Raw genomic sequence first — 24768 nt, 5'->3', positions numbered from 1 at the left:
CTGATCTCATCCGCGGCGGGAATCATTGTGAGCGAGAAAGGAAAATTTGGCATTCCAGTCGAAACTCCATTCACTTTGAGCACCATTGAAACCCCAATCCTATGAGCTTTAATTTTGTACGCTAACTTATTATGTGGGACTTTATCAAAAGCTTTCTGAAAATCCAAATTAACAACATCCACTAGTTCACCCTTATCTACTCTGCTAGTTTCACCCACAAAAAGCTCCAGGAGGTTTGTCAAACATGATTTCCATTTCATAAATCCATGTTAACTTTGTCTAATCCTGTCAATATTTTTCAAAGTGACCTGTTATCGCATCCTTTATAATAGACTCTAATATTTCCCCCACTACTGATGTTAGACTTCCTGATCTACATATATTGCGACACTGGAGAATGTACAGAAATTAATTATGAGAATAATACCAGAACTGAAAGGATAGATATTAACCTATTAGGAAATACTGAACATTGTTGGGATCTTTTCATGGAAAAGAGATGACTGTGGGTGACCTGATAGAGGTCTTTAAGATTCTGAAAGGATTTGATAGTATAGCTGAGATCAGGAAGATGGCATTGTGGTGGAAGATCAGCCATGATCTAGTTAAATAATGGAGTAAGTTCAAAGGGCCAAATAGCTTACTCTTGCTCCTATGTTCCTCTAATTGTTCACAATACTCCAATTGTGGTTTAACTAAGGTTCTATATGTATTTGGAGACCACTCTGAGAGAGAGGGTGAACTTCCAAAGGCCGTGGCCCATATTGGTACCAATGGGATAAACAAAGAGGGATGAAATTACAGAGACAGACATTAGAGGTCTAAAAAGGAGACTTGCTGCATTTGGTTCTGGGGAATTAGATGCATCAAATGGATCAAGTGTCAAGAGGGGAACATTTAGGACACAGTAATCTTGGTATCATAAAGTTTATGTTCACAATGGAAAAGCACAAGGGCAATCCAGAGTGGAGATACCTAATTGGAGGAAGGCCAGTTACTGTGAAGTGAGAACAGATACAATCCAGTTAACTTGGAATCAACGATTCCAACAGGCAAAACTGTAAACGGTTAATTTCTTAATGCGTTTACGGGATGTGGATATCGCTGGCTAGCCCAGCAAATATTGCCCGTCCCTAATTGCCCTTCAGGATGTGGTGGTGAGCCTTGTTGAATCGCTGGATTCCAAGTGGTGTAGTTACACCCACAGTACTATTAGGGAGAGAGTTCCAGGATTCTGACCCAGTGACAGTGAAGGAAGTCAGGATAGTCAGTGACTTGGTCACGTTCAAGTGGCAATGTTCCCTTGTGTCCACTGGACTGCCTTCAATGAAGAGATGTTTGGATACAGTTGAGGATGGATTGGAAAAGCAGGGATTCTTCTTCTTAGAGAAGAGAAGGCTAAGTGGAGCGTTGATACAGGGGTTTCAATGAAGTACACAGAGTGAAATTGTTCCCATTGGCGGAATGATCAAGAAGCAGGGAACATCGATTTAATGTGATTGCCCAAAGAATCAATGGCAACATGAGGAAAATGGGAGGCAGGCACGAAAGTGGAGTTAAAGTCATGGTCATATCAGCCATGAATTTACCGAATGGCGGAGCAGACTCAAGGGGCAAATGATCTGCTCCTGCTCCTATTTCTTCTGTTTTCTTATGTTCTAAAATCTTTTTTCATGCAGTGAGTGGTTCGGATCTGCAATTCACTGTTTGGCAGTCTGGTGGAGGCAGAGTCAACTGAGGCCTTTAAAAAGGGAATTGTATAAACACCTGAAGAGAAAAGCTTTTTACAGGGCTATGGAGCAAGGACTGGTGATTGGGGTGAGCAGAGAGCCAATATGGACATAATAGGTTGAATGGTGTCTTTCTGTCATGTAAACATTCTATGATTCTAGCACTTTAGAAATGAATCCTAATGTGCATTTTATGATGGTATTAGCCAGCACTGCCATTTCTAATGTTTTACAAACATATGAACATACGAAATAGGAGCAGAAGTTGGTTACTCGGCCCTCGAGCCTGCTCCACCATTTGATAAGATCATGGCTGATCTGTTTGCGCTTCAACTTCTAGATTCCGAACGACCGTCAATAACCTTTGATTTCTTTGCTGAAAAGATTTTATCGACCTCCAGGTTTAAAATATTCAATGACGTTGCCTCCACTGCCTTCTGAAGCAGAGAGTTCCAAAGTCTCACAACGCTCTGATAGAAAATGGGCAGCATGGTAGCATGGTGGTTAGCACAATTACTTCACAGCTCCAGGGTCCCAGGTTCAATTCCCCGCTGGGTCACTGTCAGTGCGGAGTCTGTACATTCTCCCCGTGTGTGCGTGGGTTTCCTCCAGGTGCTCCAGTTTCCTCCCACAGTCCAAAGATGTGCAGGTTAGGTGGATTGGCCATGCTAAATTGCCCTTAGTGTCCAAAATTGCCCTTAGCGCTGGGTGGGGTTACTGGGTTATGGGGCTAGGGTGGAGGTGTGGACTTGGGTAGGGTGCTCTTTCCAAGAGCCAGTGCAGACTCGATGGGCCGAATGGCCTCCTTCTGCACTGTAAATTCTATGATTCTATGAAAATACTTTCTCCTCATCACTGTCCTAAAAAGGTGACCCTTAATTTTCAAACACTAGCTCTGGACTCATCCACAAGAGGAAACATCCTTGTCCACCTTGCTAAGACCATTCAGGATCTTAAAGGTAAGGTAAACACACCATAGTCCCAGCTGACCATAGGCTGCTTTCCCCTTTGAGGGGGAGAGCTGAATGTGATGTGGGAGAGACATAGACGAAGCACCCAGTGTGCAAGAGGGTTCACAGAGCATGGTGCCATCAAATCGCAGCATGGAGGATTTGCGTGGGTGAAAAAAGTTATATTTAGTTGAAGTGCTATATGAGGAATTCTCTACAAGTGCCTAGGTTCACCTGTGCCCACTAGGTGCCGACAGTTTCTTACTCTTCCTCACTCTCGCGCTACGTCTAGGTGCTTCCCCAGGATCCACAGCTGAGGTTGAGGCAACCTGCTGACTTCCATGCTCTGTTGCCTGAGAAGACCTTAGTAGGCGTCTTTTGGGTGCCTAGACCTTGAGGGTTCAGGCCTACTTCCAGGCTGCATGTGTGTTGCTGTACTGCTTGCAATGTTCTTTGATTATGCTCATCTTGGATCTTGATGTGGTAGTGTTAACAAAGAATATTAGACTTTGTTTTACAACAAAACTATTTATTACTAACACTTTTATAAAGGATTACTATAATGTCTAAGATTAATATAGTTAGAAATAATGGTCTAACACTAACTTAAGATAATACCGAGCTACTCTAATATGCGACTGCAATCAACTCCTAACTAACACCTTCTCCTGGAGCACACGGTGCCCCCGGGTCACGTGCCGGCATACTCACACCACCTGGTGGCCAGATGCTGGAACCGTGAAAAATATAAATTATAATACACATACAGATGATAATGAGCCACTTATAATATACACAGATGTAGACTATCATCACATCCTCCTTTCTTTCAAAATAATTTTGAATCATAATCATGTACATTGAAACTATACACATGTACATTGATTTTGGTCATGTAAAACTGCATACATGCAAACGCGACTGTACATCAGTTCAGTCAATCAGGCTGGCAATGTTGTCTTCGAGCCCTGGTGGACCATCGCAGTACTTAAGGTGAGGACAAGGTAGTCTGGTTATTTTCCAGTAAACTATCTTGCTCATTGGTTGTGTCAACCTCGGGTGTTTCTACAACTGTGTGCGTAGTCTCAGGCATGTGAGGAGGAGCAACCCCATCATCCAGTCTTGATTGAAGAGTAAATGGTTGATTCGCCTGAAGCTTCAGCAATGCTCTGCGATTTCATCTCAATATTGAGTCTTGATCTTTGAAAACGATAAAGGATGGGACCTGCCTGTCTTGTGACCTTGGCAGTCATGGACCATCCTTCTGGTGTCTCAACCCTGACGGTATCATCTGGTCCTAAACCGTCCAACATTCTGCTGGAGCGGTTGTTGTAGTGTGTTTGTTTCTGCTTTTGAGCAGCCATTTGTTGCATTATGGGCTTATTATGAATTTTTTCTGGGAATGCTGGGAAGTATTGTCTGCAGCTTCCTACCCATTCGCAGTTCAGCTGGAGCTAATCCACTACTCAGTGGTGTGGTATGGTACGCCAACAGGGCTAGATACGGGTCACTGTGTGAAGCAGTGGCCTTCTTGAGCAGAGTCTTAGCGATGTGGACCCTTTTTTCTGCTTGCCCATTGGATTGAGGGTGGTGCAGGCTGGGGGTGATGTGCTTGAAATCATGGACTGGATTCTCCGATTTTGAGACTAAGTGCTGATGCCAGCGTGGGAATCATGGGGCGCAATTCTCCCGAAACGGCGCGATGTCCGCCGACTGGCGCCCAAAACGGCGGCAATCAGACGGGCATCGCGCCGCCCCAAAGGTGAGGAATGCTCCGCATCTTTGGGGGCCGAGCCCCAACATTGAGGGGCTAGGCCGACGCCGGAAGAATTTCCGCCCCGCCAGCTGGCGGAAACGGCCTTTGTTGCCCCGCCAGCTGGCGCGGAAATGACATGTCGGGGCGGCGCATGCGCGGGAGCGTCAGCGGCCGGTGACAGTTTCCCGCGCATGCACAGTGGAGGAAGTCTCTTCCGCCTCCGCCATGGTGGAGACCGTGGCGGAGGCGGAAGGGAAAGAGTGCCCCCACGGCACAGGCCCGCCCGCGGATCGGTGGGCCCCGATCGCGGGCCAGGCCACCGTGGGGGCACCTCCAGGGGCCCCAGAGCCCGCCCACGCCGCCTTGTCCCGCCAGTAAGGTAGGTGCTTTAATTTACGCCGGCGGGACAGGCAATTTATCGGTGGGACTTCGGCCCATCTGGGCCGGAGAATCGAGCGGGGGGGCCGGAGACTTCTGCAACCGGCGGGGGCGGGATTCATGGCAGCCCCCGGCGATTCTCCGACCCGGCGGGGGGTCGGAGAATGACGCCCATGGTGTTTCACTACAGGAAAAACAGCGCAAATGCTGCACCGATTCAACAACTCTAAATGGTCTAGCACCATCGCCATGTGGAATGCAACCGGTTCCATGCAAAATGGTGCCGGATTCGCCAGGTCCATGATTGGCGCACATGAGGCTCACACCGCAGCTGCACTTAAGCGATCCATCCCCCCACGCACACCATCCCAGCCAAAAAGATGGCTGCAAGGAGAGAAGTGCCATAGTTCTAGAATGCTGAGCTGGACACTGTAGAGGGTGCCATCTCTGCTACTCCACTACTGGGCCGATATCTGGGGTTTGAGTATCTGTGTGTGTCTCTCTCCAGCTGGCACTGAAACTTCAGAGGCCAGGGGATGCCGCACTGGGACACTTCCACTGAAGAGAGCACTGAATCAAGCCTGCCGTTTATCCCTAACCGGCAGCCTGAGGCTTATATCACACAGATCTCCAGACCCCTACCAATACCCAGGTGATTCTCTCTCTTGCCGGTGGTGCAACACCCACCCGGTTCCTACTTCGCTAGAGTAGCTTTCCCAAGAGAGAGAATAGGACACTGCTGTTTATTACCTAACCAGCAGTCTGTCCTGAGTGAATCGCTCAAGATGACCCTTGATTCTTGAACCCGGAATTAAGGTGAGGAATATTTTAACAATGACTTGGTCAGAGATCGCTGGTGAAAGATTGAAGAATTTAAACGACTCCAATTATCAGCAAATCAAGGTTTATTGCAAAACCCAGGTCAAAATCATCAACAGAAGAAAATATAATAAAATCTTAAACTCTAACACAAACTAAGTCTATTCAAAAAGTACTATAACGGACACAACGAAAAATCTTATGGTTACACAGTTTTAGCAATAGCACAAAACACACATCAAGTTCCCTTCCCCAAAGCCTCAACCACTATTAAAGTCAAGGGAGTTTCGCAAGCTGCTGCAGGGTACTTACGGTCACAGGCTGCAGAGGTCAAGTCAGAGGTGCAGAGGTCGAGCCAAGAGCCAAGCGACCCTCAATCGAAACACAGCCCCTTTTATATTGTTTTACCTGGCTTTGTCCTGTGTTCGGCCAGCCCCTTTTGCATTGAAAAGGTAAGGTTTAAAGTTCCCGCTGGTCCCGCCCCCTTTGAGCCGGTCAGAGCTGTTTGTTTCCGGGTATTCCTCGCAGGTCCGCTCCTTCCAGCTAGGCAGACCTGCGCGATTTGAATTTGGCGCCGACTCCGCCCCCTCCTTCCAGTGAGTTTCTGCCGGTGGCTTCTGTCAAGATTGGAGTACCTCCCCCAGGTCCGCCTCCAACTTGTTTTTTTCTACCGTCCGCGATTTGAATTTGGCGCTGACTCCGCCCCCTCCTCCCAGTGAGTTTCTGCCGGTGGCTTCTGTCAAGATTGGAGTACCTCCCCCAGGTCCGCCTCCAACTTGGTTTTTTCTACCGCTTATCTTCAAGGGGCTTTTCCAGCGCAATGTACTGAGCCCAGACAGTCTGTTTTTTAGGATAACGAGGTTAAGCTCTCTTGTGAAGAATTTCAGTGTCTTCCAGCTGCTCCGGAGATGGCTGCTATTCTCACCTCGCTATGTTGATGGGGTGTTAATTGGATTCTGCTCTGGTGGAGGCCAGGTCATTTACATTTGCATGGGGCTATGACCATCCCATTGTCCTGCTTGCAGGCAGGCCCCCTGTGTATTCCCGTGCCCCTTTGTCTGTGTTTCGATCTTATCTCGTTGTCTGGCTCCTTCTTCCTTGTAGCTCCTAGGGGGGGGTTTGTAAATACTTATGTCCCTACTCAGCTCAGCGGACCAAGCCTGCTGGGAAAACTGGTTACGTTCTCTTTGCTGAAAAGTCAGTTTACAGTCTCTGAGTTTTATTCTTGGGCAGTCCAAAAGGGGCCGAATTGCCCGAAAACCTTACAACACCCTCCAGAAGCCGTTGAGGAGAGGTGGGTGACCCTGTACCATGACCCAGGAGGAAGGCCGGCAGGCGTCGTCGTGCCTAGGCGCAGATGGCAGATGCAGTCAGCGCCGTGGACAACGTCATCCAGACTGGCATCCAGTGCAGGAAGGAACTGCACAATCTCCTCACGGCGGCCTAAGTGGGTAGGCAGTGCTGTGCCTCTGGCACTAACCCTCCCCCCTCATACACCCACAACCGAGCCCCTCCCCCCCCGGGGGACGGCCAAACCCCCACCCTGCCCCAGAAGCCATCACCTATGCCAACCCCCCTCAGCCCACACCCCCCCCCCCCCCTCACCCCCCTAACCCCGCCCCTCCCCAGCAGTGCCTCCCCAGACATCCAAGCACTGATGCGGAGAGCAGCCCGAACACCTGCTCTCTGGTCGAGACTCAGGACATCCCGGAGCTCAGGTTGGAGGATGACACTGACTTCCCGTCACAGCTGTCTCCAACAGCCTCCACCATCTCAGAGACTATCACCTTGGTTGGGCACTTTAGTGAAGAGACTCTTGGGACACTATCTGGTGAGCACCACACACATGCTCCGGAACAGCAGGTGGAGGCAGGTGGACGGTTGGAACCAGCTGCAGCCCAGGTGGGTCCCGGGCTCCGGGAACATCCAGTCCCAGCCATAGTGGAGATGTAGTCAGAGATCCAGGGACTACAGGAGGGAATGATTGCGTGCATCCAGCACGCGCAGGTTGAGGAGTCCATCCGCGTGCAGGAGCAGGGTCCGGTCCGGTCATGCGTGCCACCCAGGCCGACACCGCACTGGTGCCGTCCATGGTAAAGGCAACAGGGGCAACGGTGTCAGATATGTGTCAGCATGTCCAAGGCCTGCAACCCTAATGCAGGTAGGGGCCGAGGTCCAAGACAGGGTTGCCTCTCATAGGTAGCCATGTGCGAGGGCCACCTGTACATTGCAGCGGTGCTCCTCAGCGTGACCCAGTCACATCAGGTCATGGCTGAGAACATGGCGGCATCGGCAGGCGCTGGCCGACATGGCACAGACACTGGGCGGGATGGCCCAGTTCCAGAGGGAGATGGCCCAGTCACTGGCTGATGTGGCACAGACTGTCAAGGTGGTGGCACAGTCACAGTGTGATGTGGTGCAGTCCCAGATGGAGATGATCCACTCCCTCTGCTCCATGGCCATGAACATGCAGACCATGGTCGAGAACAGAGCGGGCCTCCAGGACTGGCAGCGCCAGTTGACGAGGGACCTCGGGGGATGGCTCCGCTCGTACCCCGTCCCATGGAGTAGCCCGGGGGCCATTGGGTACCCCGAGGGAGGAGGTGGTGCTGATGCCAATGCCAGTGACTCCCGCAGAGGAGGTGCCAGAACAGCGCAGCACCCCGGTCACCCCCTCCCCCTCCTGACCCTGATGCATCTGGTAGGCAGCATTCAGAACAGGGTGGCACCACCCACCCTGGATGCCTGCGCAGTGGCCAGGCCCATCCAGGCCAGTCGCCCAGGAGACGTGCGCCAACGGGGGCCCATGTTGCAGGGCAGTAGTCACAGCAGGTTGCCTCCACCCCAGCTGTACCATCTGGGGAACTACCTAGGCGTAGTGTTAGGGCCCGTAAGGCCAGAACGTTAGACACCAGTTAGGTTGGCACAGGTACAGAGCACAGTTCAGTCATAGGGGTTAGGGCACAGACTGTATATATTTCTCCACAATAAGCACCTGTTAACGGCGTTGAAACTGGCCTCAGTGCTCTGTCTGCTGGGTGTGAGGGTGGGCTGATCAGTGACGGCCGGAGGGGGAGTGGGTGATGGGGGGCCAGTACAGGCCCTGTGGGTGCACCCTGGCCCTGGCGATGACGTTGCCTGCCCGGGTCCCATGTCCCGCTCATCGTCCACCTGCCCCGCATCCTCCTCGTTGGACAAGGCCAGCCCTTCCTCCTCATCATCCTTCTCCAGCACATCACCCCTCTGCTGTGCTTTATTGTGGAGGATGCAGAAGGCCACCATGATGCAGGTGACCCTCTCAACCTCGTACTGGAGGGCCCCTCCAGAATGGACCAGGCACCTAAGCTCATCTAGAAGAGGCCGAAGCACACTTGACCACATCCCTGGTCGCTGTAAGGGATTGTATCAGGTCTCCACATCGGTCTGTGGCCTCCGGATAGGCGTCATCAGCCACAACTGCAACGGGTAACCCCTGTTGCACAGCAGCCAACCCCGCAGCCGGGAGTTGCCCCTCGAACATGTTGGGAATCACCGAGTGTGCCAAGGTGAATGAGTCGTGCACGCTGTCCAGGTATTGGGTGGAGACGCGCATGGTGCACATCTGTTAATCGCAGACCAGCTGCATGTTCATGGAGTGAAACCTCTTTCTGTTGGTACAGCGACCTGTTATCCGCCGGTGACATGCAACCCGTCGATTACCCCCTGGACCCGGGGCATCTCGGTGATGGCAGCGAACCCAGCTGCCCGGGCATCCTGGTGGGCGCGGTCCACATGGAATTGTATGTACTGGGCCGCGTGTGCATACAGGGCATTACTGATTGTGCGGATGCACCTGTGCACGAATGTCTGCGAGATCCTGGACAGGTCCCCACTCGGCGACTGGAAGGACCCCATCGCATAGAAGTTGAGGGCGACTGTCACCTTGACAGTCACTAGGAACAGGTGTCCTCCTCCATATCCCCGCGGTGCCAGGTGTGCCATCATCTGGCAGATGTGTCTCACAGTTCCTCTGCTCATCCACAGTCTCCATCTGCATGCCCAGTCCGGCAGGTCCTCCAATGACTTGCGATTCTGGTACAAGTGGGGCCTCATGTGGCACCTCCATGGCACCTCCTCCTCAGCCTGTTGGGCAGTCGGCAGCCATCCCTCCAGCTCGTGCGGCTGCCACCTTCCCCTCTGCAGCCCGTTCCTCTGCCGGTATCCGGCCCTGTCGGTTCCCCAGTCCTGGCTCCCATCCCTACTGCCAGGGACACCGTTGTCTCGCACTGCCTGCACTGGGGGCTGCCTTGGGTATGGTCCTGGGTGGGGTGTTCGGGGCCAGGAGGGGGGGAGGTGCGGGTTTGGCGGGGGGGGGGGGGGGCACCCATGGGGCCGGTGTCACTGTATACAACCAGAGGACGGGGTGGGTGGTCAGTGGGTGTTCCGCAAGATGGCGGTCAGTGCCTGGGCACTGCCCTAGTCCCATGGGGGGGGGGCACCCAGGCCGCTCAGTTGCCTCCCTCCTCCCACCCTCCCCTCCCATTCCCTCTCCTCTATCCTCCCCTTCACCACTCCCGGCTCTGTCAGGCCCCCACTCCCCACGACAGCCGGCATGGCCGATGTCCAGGCTGGCAGCCCGCAGTCACCCCACGCCATTTCCTACCTCCTCTCTCTCGCTCAGCAGCCAGGTTCACGATTTTCATAATCACAAGTGAACGACACCGGCGGGATATCGGCCCACCGGAGGCCTCGGAGCATAGGGGACTGGATTCTCCGATTGTGAGGCTATGTCTTCACGCCGGCATGGGATCGGTGTGTGGGACGGGGGTTGGTGCCAGGGGCACAGTGCTGCCTTCTCACCCTTGCCACCTTGAGGAGGTCGTGCTGTTTTTTTCAGCACTGCAGGCTGGTCCGGACGACGTTACTGGAGGCCTTGCCCTCCTCTGCCACATGCACTCAGGATGGCGAACGACGGCGGCTGGCAGCCGCCTTCCCAGGCCAGGGTACAGGCTGGTCCGCCTCTCCTCCACAGCATCCAGGACGGTCTCCACTTCGGCATCCGTGAAGTGTGGAGGCGCGCGTCATGCTGCCATCTTGTTGATTGGGATGGTGTGTGTGGGGAGTGGAGTGTGTATATGCGATTACAGCCTGTTAGCCTCCTGAGTGTCAATCGCGAGTCTGGCAAATCCGGCACCTTTCCTCGTTGGAATCAAGTGCATCCCACATGGCGCCACATGGTCCAGGTGTGGTGACACTTTTGCTATCGTGGAAGTCCACAAATCCTGCCCAGACGTCAACACTTAGTCTTCAGAACGGAGAATCCAGCCGAAGATCTCTGTTTAAGCCATTTTAAAGTTAGAATTTTGCATAGCTGTTGTCCATTCTGTTACCTTCCAAGAGTTTAGACCTGACAGCATGTATGCACAATATGCCTAATGTAATTTTCTAACAGGAATGCTCTGTTCCTGCATTGCAATCATCATTGCTTCAGTTTTGCTACTCTGTCCTTTCTAGATGTGGTGCTGAATCCTCTGTGCACAGCTTATTATAAAACCTCCAGCCTCAGTTTCTGTGTATTTGTTAACATCCAACTCCCAACATCATGCAAAGTTGCTGAATGATTAAAGCCTCATACAAACAAAAAGGTTTGCTGGAAATCCGTGGCAGATCGAGTAAACATCCTTAAAGAGAAAAGAGAGGCCAATATTTCATCAGATATTTTCCACTCAAAAGGTTAAATAATTGTCATCTTTCTGGCCACTCCAGACTTGCAGTGCATCGAAGATCTTTTCTGTTTTTATGACTGACAAGATTCTCTGTACACCTAGTTCTCCCTTAGCAGTCCTGGTGAGGGCAATGAATCGCCGTTTTCTAACCAAATTTTATAAAGGGCGTGACTAATGGTGAGAATATTTCCAAATTGTTTTTAAAGGATAAGAGAAGAGAGTGAGTCTGAACTTGCCCTTTTTGTGTGCTCACTTTTTTTCCCTCTCCTTTCTTTCTCCTTGCTCTCTTGGCCTTCCTCACACTCTCCCGACCCCATGTATTTTTGGGTGGGTTTATGTCTCTTGCCTCATGGAGACCAAGTAGTCACGTGATGATGTGGCTACTTAAAGGGTCACATGTCGGAAATGGGGAATTTCTCCCCGGAGCGCGGGCAGAGCGGAAGCGTGTAAGAACTGCTCAGGGTATTTAATAAACTATTGCTGTTATAAGTCCTTGGTCGCCAGTCATTGGAACCCAGTACTTCTACATAGTGTCAGGAGTTGGCAGTGCAATACAATACAATACAATATATTTGATGAAAATGTTGCAGACAACTGGGCCAAGTTTGAAAAGGAGTGGCGAATATACTGCAGCGCCGGGCTATCTGGCAAATCAAAACATGTTCAAGTTTACAACTTCCTAAATCTAGCAGGTCCTGAGGCCATTGAGATGTTAGAATCTTTTGTCTTCCAAATGGAGCAGGCGAAAGAGGACCCAAGACACTGTTAAAAAAGTTTGAAAACATTTGTTTGCCAGTGACAAACATAATATTTGATAGGCACACATTTACCATTACAGACCAAAGACTTACAAATTGATACAGTCACATACTGCAACGTGATGACGTGATTACTAAAAGGGATCAAGGGATCTGGGGGGAAGGCGGGATCAGGGTATTGAACTTGATGATCAGCCATGATCATAATGAATGGTGGAGCAGGCTCGAAGGGCTGAATGGCCTCCTCCTGCTTTTATTTTCTATGTTTCTATGTTCTCCCCAGAGTGGAGGTGTGCAAGAGTGGCTCAGAGTATGGAATCAACGAGTGTTGTTATATGTCCTTGGTTGCCAGCCATTGGTAGGTCACTTCCACACCCCATGTCCACTCCTCTGTGCTTTCTCTCTGTTTTTTGTGTGAATTCTTCGCTTCTCTCCTCCACACAGATTAATTTACAAAGGAAACTGGTGAGGTGCATGTGACACCAAACCGCTATAGTACAAATGCCAATATTGCCTCAACGTGCTTGATCCCGACATCACTTCTGCGGACTCACTGAAACTTAGCAGGAATGAAATGTACATATAGTTGTCATTTATACACCAGATGGTACATCTTAGAAATATAGACAATAAGAGAAAAACACCTCTCACTATATTAGCATGATATATTCATATATCAGTATATTATACTGTGGAAAGAAAATCTTTCTCAAGTGGCAACAATAGTTTCCCAACCTGAAAGTGACCCATTTAACACAACTCTCTGTTTTCTGTTAGTGAGCCACTCTTCTATCCATGCTGGCATGCTATCCCCAACATCATGAGCGCTTGTCTTGTGCAATAACCTTTAATATGGTATTTTATCAAATGTCTTTTGGAAATTCAAATACACTACATCCACGGTCCCCCTTTGCACTAAGTCTGCTGATCCTCCTTGATCCACCCTGCTTGCTACATCCTCAAAAGATTCTAATGAATTTATCAAATACGATTCCCATTACATAAAACCATGTTGACTTTGCCTGACTGTATCATGATTTTCTAAATGTCCTGCTACTATCTCATTAATCATGGATTCCAACATTCTCCCAATGAGATTGGTCAAAATCTAGGAACTCCATTCCTAACAGCACTGTCTGTGTACCGACACTATCACCTTCTCAAAGGCAATTTGGGCTGGGTAATAAATGCTGGCCTAACCAATGGCACCCACATCCCAGGAACAGACTGAAAAATGAGGTGTCAACCTGTTGAAGCAAAAACAGCATAAGCAGCGAGTAATAGGCAGAGCTAAGCGATTCCACAACCAACGCATCAGATCTAAGCTCTGCAGTCCTGCCACATCCAGCCTTGCCACATCCAACAACTCACTGGAGGAGGAAACTCCACAAATATCCCCATCCTCAATGATGGAGGAGCCCAGCACGTATGTACAATAAACAAGGCTGCGGCATTCGCAACAATCTTCAGCCAGAAGTGCCGATGATCCATCTTGGTCTCCTCCGGTGGTACCCAGCATCACAGATGTCAGTCTTCAGCTAATACGATTCACTACATGTGATATCAATAAACAGCTGAAGACACTGGATACTGCAAAGGCTATGGGTCCAGATAATATTCCAGTAATAGTACTGAAGACTTGTGCTCCAGAACTTGCTGCATCCCAGCCAAGCTGTACCAGTGCAGCTACAACACTGGCATCTACCCGGCAATGTGGAAAATTTCCCAGCTATGTCCTGTACACAAGAAACAGGGCAAATCCAGCCCAGCCAATTACCGCCCTATCAGTCTACTCCATCATCAGCAAAGTGATGGAAGAGTCATCAACAGTGCGATCAAGCGGCACTTACCTGCTCACGGACGCTCAGTTTGGGTTCCGCCAGGGTCACTCAGCTCCTGACCTCATTACCGACTTGGTTCATACATGGGCAAAAGAGCTGAATGTCAGAGGTGAGGTGAGAGTGACTGCCCGTGACATCAAAGCAGCATTTGACCGAGCATGGCATCAAGGAGCCCAAGCTAAACTGGAGTCAATGGGAATCAGGGGGAAAACTCTCCGCTGGTTAGAGTCATACCTGGCACAAAGGAAGATGGTTGTGGTGGTTGGCGGTCAATCATCTCAGGGTAGTTCCTCAGGGTAGTGTCCTTGGCCCAACCATCATCAGCTGCTTCATCAATGATCTCCCTTCCATTATAAGGTCAGAAGTGGGGATGTTTGCGGATGACTGCACAATATTCAGCACCATTCATGACTCCTCAGATAATGAAGCAGTCCATGTCCAAATGCAGCAAGACCTGGACAATATCCAGGATTGGGTTGACAAGTGACAAGTTACATTTGTGCCACACAAGTGCCAGGCAATTACCATCTCCTACAAAAGAGGATCTAGCCATCACCCCTTGACAGTCAATGGCATTACCATCACTGAATCCCCCACAATTGACATTCTGCGGGTTACTATTGATCAGAAACTGAACTGGACTAGCTACATTAATACTGTGGCTATCAGGACAGGGCAAAGGCTAGGAATCCTACGGCGGGTAACTCACCTCCTGACCCCCCAAAGCCTGTCCACCATCTACAAGGTACAAGTCAGGAATGTAATGGAATACTCTCCACTTGCCTGGATGAGTGCAGCTCCAACAATACAAGAAGCTCGACAGCATCCAGGACAAAGCAGCTCGCTTGATTGCTCCTCCTTCCACAAACATTCAAACCCTCCACCACTGCCGAACAGTGGCAGCCACGTGTATCATCTATAAGATGCACTGCAGTAACTCACCAAGGTTCCTTAGACAGCACCTCCAAACCCACAACCACTGCCATCTAGAAGGACAAGAGCAGCAGATACCTAGGAACCGCACCACCTAGAGGTCCCCCTCCAAGTCACTCACCCCTTTGACTTGGAAATATATCGCCGTTCCTTTGCCATCGCTGGGACAAAATCCTGGAATTCCATCCCTAACAGCACAGTGGGTGTATCTACACCTAATGGACTACAGCGGTTCACAAAATCAACTCACCACTACCTTCTCAAGGGCAACTAGGGATGAGCAATAAATGCTGGCCTAATCAGCGACGCCCGCATCCTGTAAACAAATTTTTTTTTAAATTTTAATTTTTTAAACTAGACTATAGTTTCCTGCTTTCTTTTTTCCTCCTTCCTTGAATAGAGGTGTTTTTGTGGTTTTACAATCTGCTGGTATCTTTGAAGATTGCAATTAGTGCATCCATTACAGTATGTCTTCTGTTAATGTTAACTGACTTAACCTTATTTCATTTTAACTTCAACATTGCCATTTTCACTTTCATGACATTTGCTATAGACTTCTTCTTTTGTGGCATGTCTGCTCACATGCCTTTTCCTGCAGTGCTTTCACCCTTGCTGATTCCCAGCCTTACCAACATCTCCCTTGTCGACCCCCATCCTTGCCACTCCTGCCCTTGCTTCTCCCCAACCTTGCTGATTCCCAGCCTTACCACCTCCCAGTTTTGGTTCTCCCATCCTTGCCGATTACAGCACGCTCTCCCCACCCCTGCTATTCTCCCCCCTTGCCAACTCCCCCCCTGCCCCGCCCTTGCTAAATCCATTCCCCCCCCACCCCCTTGCCAACTCATCCCTCGTCAACTCATCCCTCGCCCTTGTCAACTCTACCCTTTTCACCCAGCCTCTGTTTTTACCTGCATCTTTGGGATCTGCTCTTCAGTGGCTACTTCTCCTGGTTTCATTTCTGAATTCTTGGGCTTCATCTAGTTGCAGAAGCTGGTCAGTGCACATAGCTGCTGCCTGTACTGAGCAACTTCTGCCAATAATGGAGCCTGGTCAATCTAAAAGTTCGTACTGTCATCCTTTTGAATTACATAATTTGTAAATTGTATTTCTTTCTTATTTCCCTAGAACAGCAAGATGATGGTTTAAGAATCAGCCCACCATTCAGAGTATATTAGATGATGTAGAAAAACCTAAAACTGAGAGTAGCAAAAAAAGAATGTATGTCCAAATATAGCCTGTACCCTAGGAGTCAATTAAACACATTTTTTCAGATAAATAGTTTTATCTGGGTGACATCAGAACTATGAGAGAAAACTTGGGAAAGATAAAACTGTTGGGTGACCTTATAATCTTCAGTTCCATGACCCATGGTGCCGCAATCTCCACCACAGTCAGGGCAAAAAGGCAAGTCTCAAATCCACCCCAGTTGAAACAGGGATTAAACCCCTTGCTGATGGCACTAATCTGAATCACACTGGCCATCCAGCCAAGCAGACCATCAAATCCTGGGGTGAGATCTGAACCCAGAGCTTTTAAGCTGAGAAGCAGAGATGTTACCATTGCACCACAAGACCTCCAGGAGTGACCATTCAAATTATGAAAGAGTCGACACAGATGGCGCTGTCCAATGGCCACACTGCACCCAAAAAGCAGCTCACCGTGGCACAGCGTGGTCAATAAAAGCCGGGAGAATCTCTTCCCGGGATCTACCTGGCTCGCAACGCTTCGCAAGATCCATCATGATTTTGTGAGATATTGCAATGTGAATCCTGTCTATTGTGGGCGGGATCACTTTTTGGCAAATCTGCATATTAGAGTGAGGCAGCTAGTTTCACTCTAATATTTCCAAGGTACCTGAGATTTCTGAGGTACCTGAGACTTTGGGGTTCATCCCGTTCGCCTCGGAAACCTCGGGCGAGCGCCATTCAGCACTAGTCCCCACAAATGGGACTAAACGGAATGGCGCTCATGGGGTCTGGAGGCCACCAGCTGCATGCCCTATGGGCAGGGTGGTGCCCTGGCACTGCTGGTGCCACCTGGGCATCCTGGCAGTGCCACCTGGGTGCCAGCCTGGCATTGCCAAGGTGCCCAGGTGACATTTTGTGTGCGTGCGCGATTGGGCCGGGGATGGGCTGCGTGGGTGTTGTGGGGGGGGGGGGGGGGGTCCTGAGACCTTCCCATAGTGTATTCAGGCTGGGGGTTGAGGATTGCTTCGGGGAGCTCGGAGCTCCCTGGTGTACAAAATGGGCTATGTGCGGCCTCGGCTGTGCATTCCCCGCTGAGAAACACATGGCTCAACGCGCTCGTTATGGGACTTTGTTCCCATTTAGTCGCATCGAGTGCAGAGAGTTTGTTTCCATCAGTGGGAGAGAGCAAAATTAGGGGTCATCAACATAAGATAGTCACCCAGCATTCAAATAGGGAATTCCAAAGAAACCTCTTTACCCAGCGAATGATGCAAACGTGTAAATCACAACCACAAAGAATAGGATAGATGTGCTAAAGGGATGTGCTTAAAGGAAGCTAGATAGACATAAGAGGGAGAAGAGAATCGAGGGTTATTTTGATAGAGTTAGATGAGGAAGGATGTGCTTCATCCTTGCAGGATGCTTCACCCGATACCCTAGGTATTTACATTGTGTACATTGGTGCCCTATTATGTATTTTTTTTATCATGAACTAAATGATCTGTTTGAGCTGCTCGCAGAAAAATACTTTTCACTATACCTCGGTACACGTGACAATAAACAAATCCAATCCAATCCAGAATGAGGAAAGCTTCAGGGGAGCATAAACACCAGCTTAGGTTGCTTGTGCCAAATGACCAATTTCTGTGCAGTATATTCTATGTAATTCTAAATAAATAACTTTAATTTAAAAAAATTTGCATTGATTTTGCAGACACCGGCCAACACAGGTAAACTTCCAATGTTGCCTCCAGTTGATTCTGAAGCCTCAGGTCTTGATTTGACGGATGCAGACATAGAAGAAGAAAAGCTGAAGAAGAAATTGAGTGAGTTAGCCAGCAATATCAGTGACAAAGGCCCTTCATCTGACGAAGAAGAGGTAAAAAGGAAAACTGAAAGAACACGAGAAGTGACTTCATCCAGTGAAGACCTGCAGAGTGAGGCTCTAAAGGTAAGATACTCTTTGAGGTGAGGCTCGGTTTGCACTCTTTAGTCTGCAAGAAGTATTCGATAAAGCACGCCAGGTAAAATCTGTTGTCAGTTGCTGAGTATAATGTTAATGTTCAATGGTTTATCTCCCGTCTCTTCAACAGGCACTGTGGTGGCGGTGGAGTAGCCGTGTTGTCCCAATACAGTTTCTGACCTACTCAACACCTCTAAACAGGTTCCCAGTTTTGTAGCTTTTTTCAGAGGAAGGCATCATCCAAAGGATGGGCAATATCCCATTGGTTGAGAAAGAATATTAGATTGTGAATCCCACCCTGAAACCCATACTCATGGTTAATTTGATAGCACCATTGGAAGAAGCATGGAAATCTAACTTTGCCTGGCTTCGAGTTGTGAAATGGTGAAATGGGGTAAAAGGTAAGTGGAGAAAACAAGAACTTAAATATTGAAATCTGAGTAGTTGAACATCAACAAAAATTGTACCAAAGCAAAACCTGAGCAAGACGTTGAATGTAACCTAATTGGAAAATGGGTGAAGTAAATGCACAGGTGAATCATATGGGTAGCGTGAGAGCAATTGAGCAGATAAACGATGCAAGTATCATTTTTTAAACTTTTCCCAATGGCTCATTAGATGTGGTACTGAACTATACTGTTCCAGAAGGATCCAGTCACTGATCTTCATTGGGTGAGGTGTTATCAGCCAATTATGCATTGGGGTGTCAGAGTTGGCTTCAGCATTTCAGTTATTAAGTAAAAAGGGGTAAATCAGATGATCCTGCTTACAATTCAGTGACCATGCTGGAGAAAGTGTTACATGAGATTAGGTTAGGGGTGCAATTTAACGGTGGTGAGCGGTAACTTTTTTTTCTTTCTTCGTGGGCGTCGCCCTAGAAGAAAGTGAAATTTGACTGACTATGATAATCATAATTGGCACATTGCAACAAGGCTAATGTTGCCACCACTTCAGCCTCTCTTTGCTGCAGAGTGTCTTTCCTAACCTATGTATAAGCTTGATGAGAGGGGGCAGCACGGTGGCGAAGTGGTTAGTGCTGCTGCCTCACGGCACCAAGGTCCCAGGTTCGATCATGGCTCTGGGTCACTCTCCGTGTGGAGTTTGCACATTCTCCCCGTGTTTGCATGGGTTTCGTCCCCACAACCCACAGGTGTGAAGGATAGGTGAATTAGCCATGCTACATTGCCCCTTAATTGGAAAAAATGAATTGGATACTCTAATTTTTTTTTTAAAAGCTTGTTGAGGTCGTACACTGCCCAAAATCTGGTGGGCCTGAAGTGAAAAAGCATTCAATTTCCAAAAATTAAAAATTTTAATGTGTAAAGGGCAGTTCTTGTCTCATGTTTCAAATCACACATATTTAATGGGGTTGGTGATAAGGCAGGGTTGGTTGCAATTCCAAAATGTAAATTAGTAAACTCATTATATCATAGAATGTGGCAGAACAGCTCTGCATAGCTGAAGTTTGCTTCCAAAAATATGCTATAGTTACCTTGCTAGAATTAACCTGAAAGTAAATTAATGCCTTCCTCAATAGACACATCCTTTAATGTTAACACCTTCTATTGTAGTGCTTTAAATCTCAGAAAAATACTCCAATATGATTTTGACTGGGATTGTCTAGCCCCGTTGTGGTGGGTTTCCCTGCGGCGGATGCAATGAGCCAATCCAGTCTCTGTTAACTTTGGCGGGACTGGAAGATCAGACCCTTCATTCCCGCATGAAAAATGGGAATGTAATAATCCGTTTCACAATTGAAGGCTCTAACATCCACCATTTGCTTTGCACAGACCAAAGCACCTATCACCAAAGCACACCTTGTCTCCTTACTTCTTTACCATTGTCTCCTCCTTTAAGCATCTCACCTTTTTCCCTGACTCTCATGTAATTTAAAATCCTTATTTTCTACGGTCAATCCAAGTGCCATATCAATTTTCTCACTGAGGTTCTGCACTGAGAAACTTCTCAACCTTGTTGACTTCACCTTCCATTGGATCTCATCATGCTCACTCTCGACTGAGTTCACTGTCCTGCCGGTATCTCTTCCTTCACATAAATTTCCTAATCCATTTCTATGGTCACCCCTTTGCCTTACCATCTCATATGACCTCACTACTCCCATAGGATCAATCACAGATTAGATCATCTCTGATCACTTCCTTGTGTCACTTTCCACTTCCTCCTTCCTTCATCCAATCATATCCCCTTCCGTGTCTGTCCCTGGAAAACGTTCTTTCCCAGTTCAATTACAAATGCACAGCCAAAATTACAACTGTCTAGATTTGGCCCTCCATTCACCACAACATAGCTGCAGTAACCAGCCCGCTTAATTGCACGCTCACCTCCAACTTTGATGCCATTGTCCTCATTAAAACCATAACTCTGTCTCACCCTCACTATTCCACTGGTATAACCCTCAGTTCCACTTCCCTCATTCCAAGTGACACAAATATGGCAGACAACTGGCTTAGTCATTCACTACCGGATCTGCCTGGACCACATAAAGCATTGTTGAGTCCTGCTCACTACTCCAGGATCAAGGGAATATACAATGAATGGTAGGACTCTAGGAAGTACAGAGGATCAGAGGGACCTCGGTGTGCATGTCCATAGACCCGTGAAGACAGCAGGAAAGGTAGATAAGGTGGTAAAGAAGGTAAATAGGGTCCTTGTCTTTATTAGCCGAGGCATAGAATATGAGAGCAGGGAAGATGCATCTGTACAAAATGCTGGTTAGGCCACAGCTGGAGTACTGTGTACAGTTTTGGTTGCCACACCACAGAAAGAAAGTGATAGCATGAAAAAGAGTACAGAGCAGATTCACCAGGTTGTTCCCTGGGCTGGAGCGTTTCAGCTATCAAGACAGACTGGATAGGCTGGGGTTATTTTCCCTCGAACAGAGAAGGCTGAGGGGGATCTGATTAAGGTGTATAAAATTATGAGGGGCAGGGATAGGATGGATAGAAATATACTTTCCTCCCTTAGTGGAGGGATCAATAATAAGGGGGCATTGATTTAAGATAATGGGCAGGAGGTTTAGAGGGGATGGGAGGAAAAACCTTTTCACCCAGAGGAGGTTTGGAATTTGGAACTCGCTGCCTGAAAGGGTGGTAGAGGCCGGAACCCTCACAACATTTAAGAAGTATTTAGATGAGCACTTGAGATGCCATTGCATACAAGATGGATTTATCTTAAAATGCTATAGCATCCTCAACTTTGTTCCTCGACTGCAAATCATCTTTCCTTATTCCCTGTCTCCTCCACCCTTACCCCCAATAATAAATGTGAGAAGCTAGTTCATAGACTTCTTTGTCATTAAGATTGAGACCATCCAGTCTGCTACTGGGATTACCGTCCTTGCTTGCCCTAGCCCAACAGACCAAACATCCTCTAAGGTTTCATCCTCCACTAGTTCAAACTTGGATCTTTCTTTTGTTTTTCTCCTAACTTTCCCCTCATGCCCTCACCAGGTTTGTCTTGTCAGTGAGACCCACCTTCCACTCTCTTGACTCTTTCCCACTAAACCACTGACCACCCAACTTCCTTTCTTGGCTCTCACGTTAGTCAACATTGCTAATGATTCTCACTTCTCTGGTTCTGCCCCTCCTTCAAAAGCTGTCAGCATCTCCTGTCGCCTCAGAAAACCAAGTCCTGACTCCATCGTCTGTTATGTTCTGTTGCTTGGCCATTAGGAATGATGCACAATAGAACGTCTAGTTCCTGATTAGTTAAAATGTTTTATTGTAAACTAAATGCGTGGTTAAGATAACTATGAGAAATATATTACAAACTACGAATAATAAATTATCCTAGAGCTACTGCAAGTACAACTATCCACGAACACGACCATCTCCAGTCTCCTCAAGGTACAGAGTCAAGTGGTAGACTTACACTGCTACCTGCTGGTTAGAAGTAATTTATATCATTATATACATGATTGTTTATGCATATCATCACACCATCCGTGCAAACTACCACCGCATCTCTAATCTCCCTTTCCACTCCAAAGTCCTTGACTGTGTTGTTGTCTCCCAAATGTATTTATTTATTTCCTGGAACTCCATGCTTAAATCCCTCCAATCAGGTTTTCACCATGCTACTGTACTGAAACCATTCTTATCAAAGTTATAATGACATCCTATATGACTGTGACAAAGTCAAACCATCCCTCCTCATCCTTTTTGACCTGCCTGCAGCCTATGGTGCACCATCCGCCTTAACACTTCTCCATTCTTGACCACTTGAGTGGGACTGCACTTGTCTGATTCCATTCTTATCTACCTAAGTTGTAGCCAGAGAACATGGCTTATTTGTTCCCACATAGTTACCGCTCATGTCCCCCAAGGAGCTATCCTTGTCCCTCATCATCCAAGACCACAATATCAGTTTCCACATATACACTGATAATACTATGCTCTACCTTATCACCACATCTCTTGACCTGTCCATCGTCTCTAAATCATCAGGCTGCTTTCCTGACATCCAGTACTGGATGAGCAGAATTTTCATCTTGGCCAACATTTTTCCCTCAATGAGCACCTTTACAAAACAGATTATCTGATCATTCAGTCATTGTGACACTGTCTGCGCATAAAGTGGCTACCATATTTGTCTACAAAGCAGTGATTTCACCTTCAAATATATTAATTGGCTGTAATTCTCGTAGCAACATCCTGCTGAGGTGCATGTCACTGTGGCTAAGTCCGGAAGGAAGTCCTTCTGAATTGACCACCAGGAAATCTGAGGGATTGAACCTCTTTGCCTGCTTCCCTCCCCTTTATGTCAGGACTTATTACCATTTTGTTTATTGTGTGTTGTTATCAACCATTATCAATATGGTTGACATCAACAAAGCAGCATCAATAAGTAAGGAACATCTTTCCCATACCAGTGAAGTTAACTTTATATGTGCTGAACGGGAAATATTTATTTTTCTGGAATCAGTTTAAATATCAGGCTGTTGCTGTCACCAAGTAAGATGATGGGCCTTTAATGTAGAAAGGTAACATTGTTTGTTCTCAGCTCATTGATGCGATAGTCCATGCGACCCATATCTTAATGAAAGGAAGCTTTTCTAGTGTTCCATTAGCTTATCATTAAAAGGAAGAAGGAGTTACCCCTTTGCCCCATTAACCTAAGAGGCAACTCTGTGTAATTTGGTTTTCTAATGGTTCTTTTGTCTAATTTCCATTTTGGTCTTAAGCAGCTAAAGAGAATGTCTGACTGGATGAATGTAGTGCGTTGTTTTTTGCTTTGATATTAAGTAATATAAATGAGATACATAAACATTTTCAGATCCTATTCTGATGTCGGCAGCACTAGAGAACCTATTAACAGAATCAGCAATAGCAACATCTTACCTAATATTGACCTTTCCCCTCCTATAGTTCTTATCAATGGACCATCTTGTTGATTTGAAAACACAGCAAAAATATGGCCTTTTCATTCAAGTATAAGCATTAACTGGAGTTGAGGGGGTGGGATTTAACACTGCAGAAAAATACAGAGAAGGAAGTACAGTAGGATCCGAATGATTCTTAACCATCTAGACCAGAATTAACTCAGCCTTTGCTGTCAGCTAGTGCAGCAGAAGGGGTACTACTGCCCTTCTCAATCCTGGGTGGGCAAGAGAAAATAATTCATCATAATATCTACTCCTGACCACTAACCAGTAACCTCTGGGTGATTATATGTCAATCTCAGTTGAGTGGGAACAAGACTGGACTTGGCTGTGTTATCCTATGTGACTGTAGTCTGTTGACATTATCCATGAGACACAACAGCATAGCTAGACCCGGAATCACAGAGTTGCTACAGTGCAAAAAGAGGCCATTCAGCTTGTCATATCTGCACCAGCTCTCCGTAGGAGCACTTTACCCTCGTGCCACTCCCCCGCCTTCGACCTGTAGCCTCACACATTCTTCCTTTTCAAATAACAATCCTTTCTGATTGCCTCGATTGAATCTGCTTCCACCACACTCTCAGGCAGTGCATTCCAAATTCTAACCATTTTCTGCGTTAAAAAGTCGCCATTGTTTTTTTTTGCCAATTACCTTAAATCTATCCCGCTCTATTATCGATCTTTCCCCAATGGGAAGAGTTTATTTCTTATCCATTTTGTCCTCATGGTTTTGAATGCATTTATCAAGTCTCCTCTTAACCTTCTCCGCCAAGGAAATCAGCCCCAATGTCTCCAATCCATCTACGTAACCTATGTTCTCCATCCCTGGGACCACTCTCATTAATCTTTTCTGCACTCTCTCTAATGACTTCACACCTTTCCTAAAGTATGGTGCCCAGAACTGGACACAATACTCCAGTTGAGACTGATTCTGTGTTCTATATGAGTTTAGCATAACTTCCTTGCTTTTATACCCAATGCCCCTACTAATAAGTCTAGGATGCCGTAAGCGTTATTAACGAGTCTCTAAACCTGTCCTGCCACCTTTAAAGATTTATATACATATACACCAAGGCCTTTCTGCTCCTGCACTTCTTTAAAATTGCACCCTCTATTTTATATTATCTCTTTGTACCAAAATGAATCACTTTACACTTCCCTGCATTAAATATTAGATGCCACTTGTCCACCTATTCTACAAATATATCTGTGTCCTTTGAAGTTCAATACTCCTCGCAGTTCACAATACTTACAAATTTTGTATCATCCACAAATTTTGAAAATGTGCCCTGTACACCACTGTCTCGGTCATTAATATATATCAGGAAGAGCAGGGGATAAAACACT

The 24768-nt window shown here is 47.5% G+C and overlaps 1 protein-coding gene across 5 annotated transcripts in view; it reads left to right on the top strand.

Moving 5' to 3' along the window:
- Positions 1-24768, top strand: part of LOC140393878 (melanophilin-like) — a 258326-nt gene that overhangs the window by 196505 nt on the left and 37053 nt on the right. For all 5 annotated transcript variants that reach the window (XM_072480457.1, XM_072480466.1, XM_072480475.1 and 2 more), the window contains one exon: positions 17772-18008. In XM_072480457.1, the coding sequence (XP_072336558.1) occupies positions 17772-18008 (237 nt within the window). The remainder of the gene's footprint in view (positions 1-17771; positions 18009-24768) is intronic.

Source organism: Scyliorhinus torazame, chromosome 2 (genome assembly GCF_047496885.1).
Source record: "Scyliorhinus torazame isolate Kashiwa2021f chromosome 2, sScyTor2.1, whole genome shotgun sequence".
NCBI lineage: Eukaryota > Metazoa > Chordata > Chondrichthyes > Carcharhiniformes > Scyliorhinidae > Scyliorhinus > Scyliorhinus torazame.
Note: the sequence above shows the minus strand (reverse complement) of the source record. Positions and strands in the feature narration are given on the sequence as shown.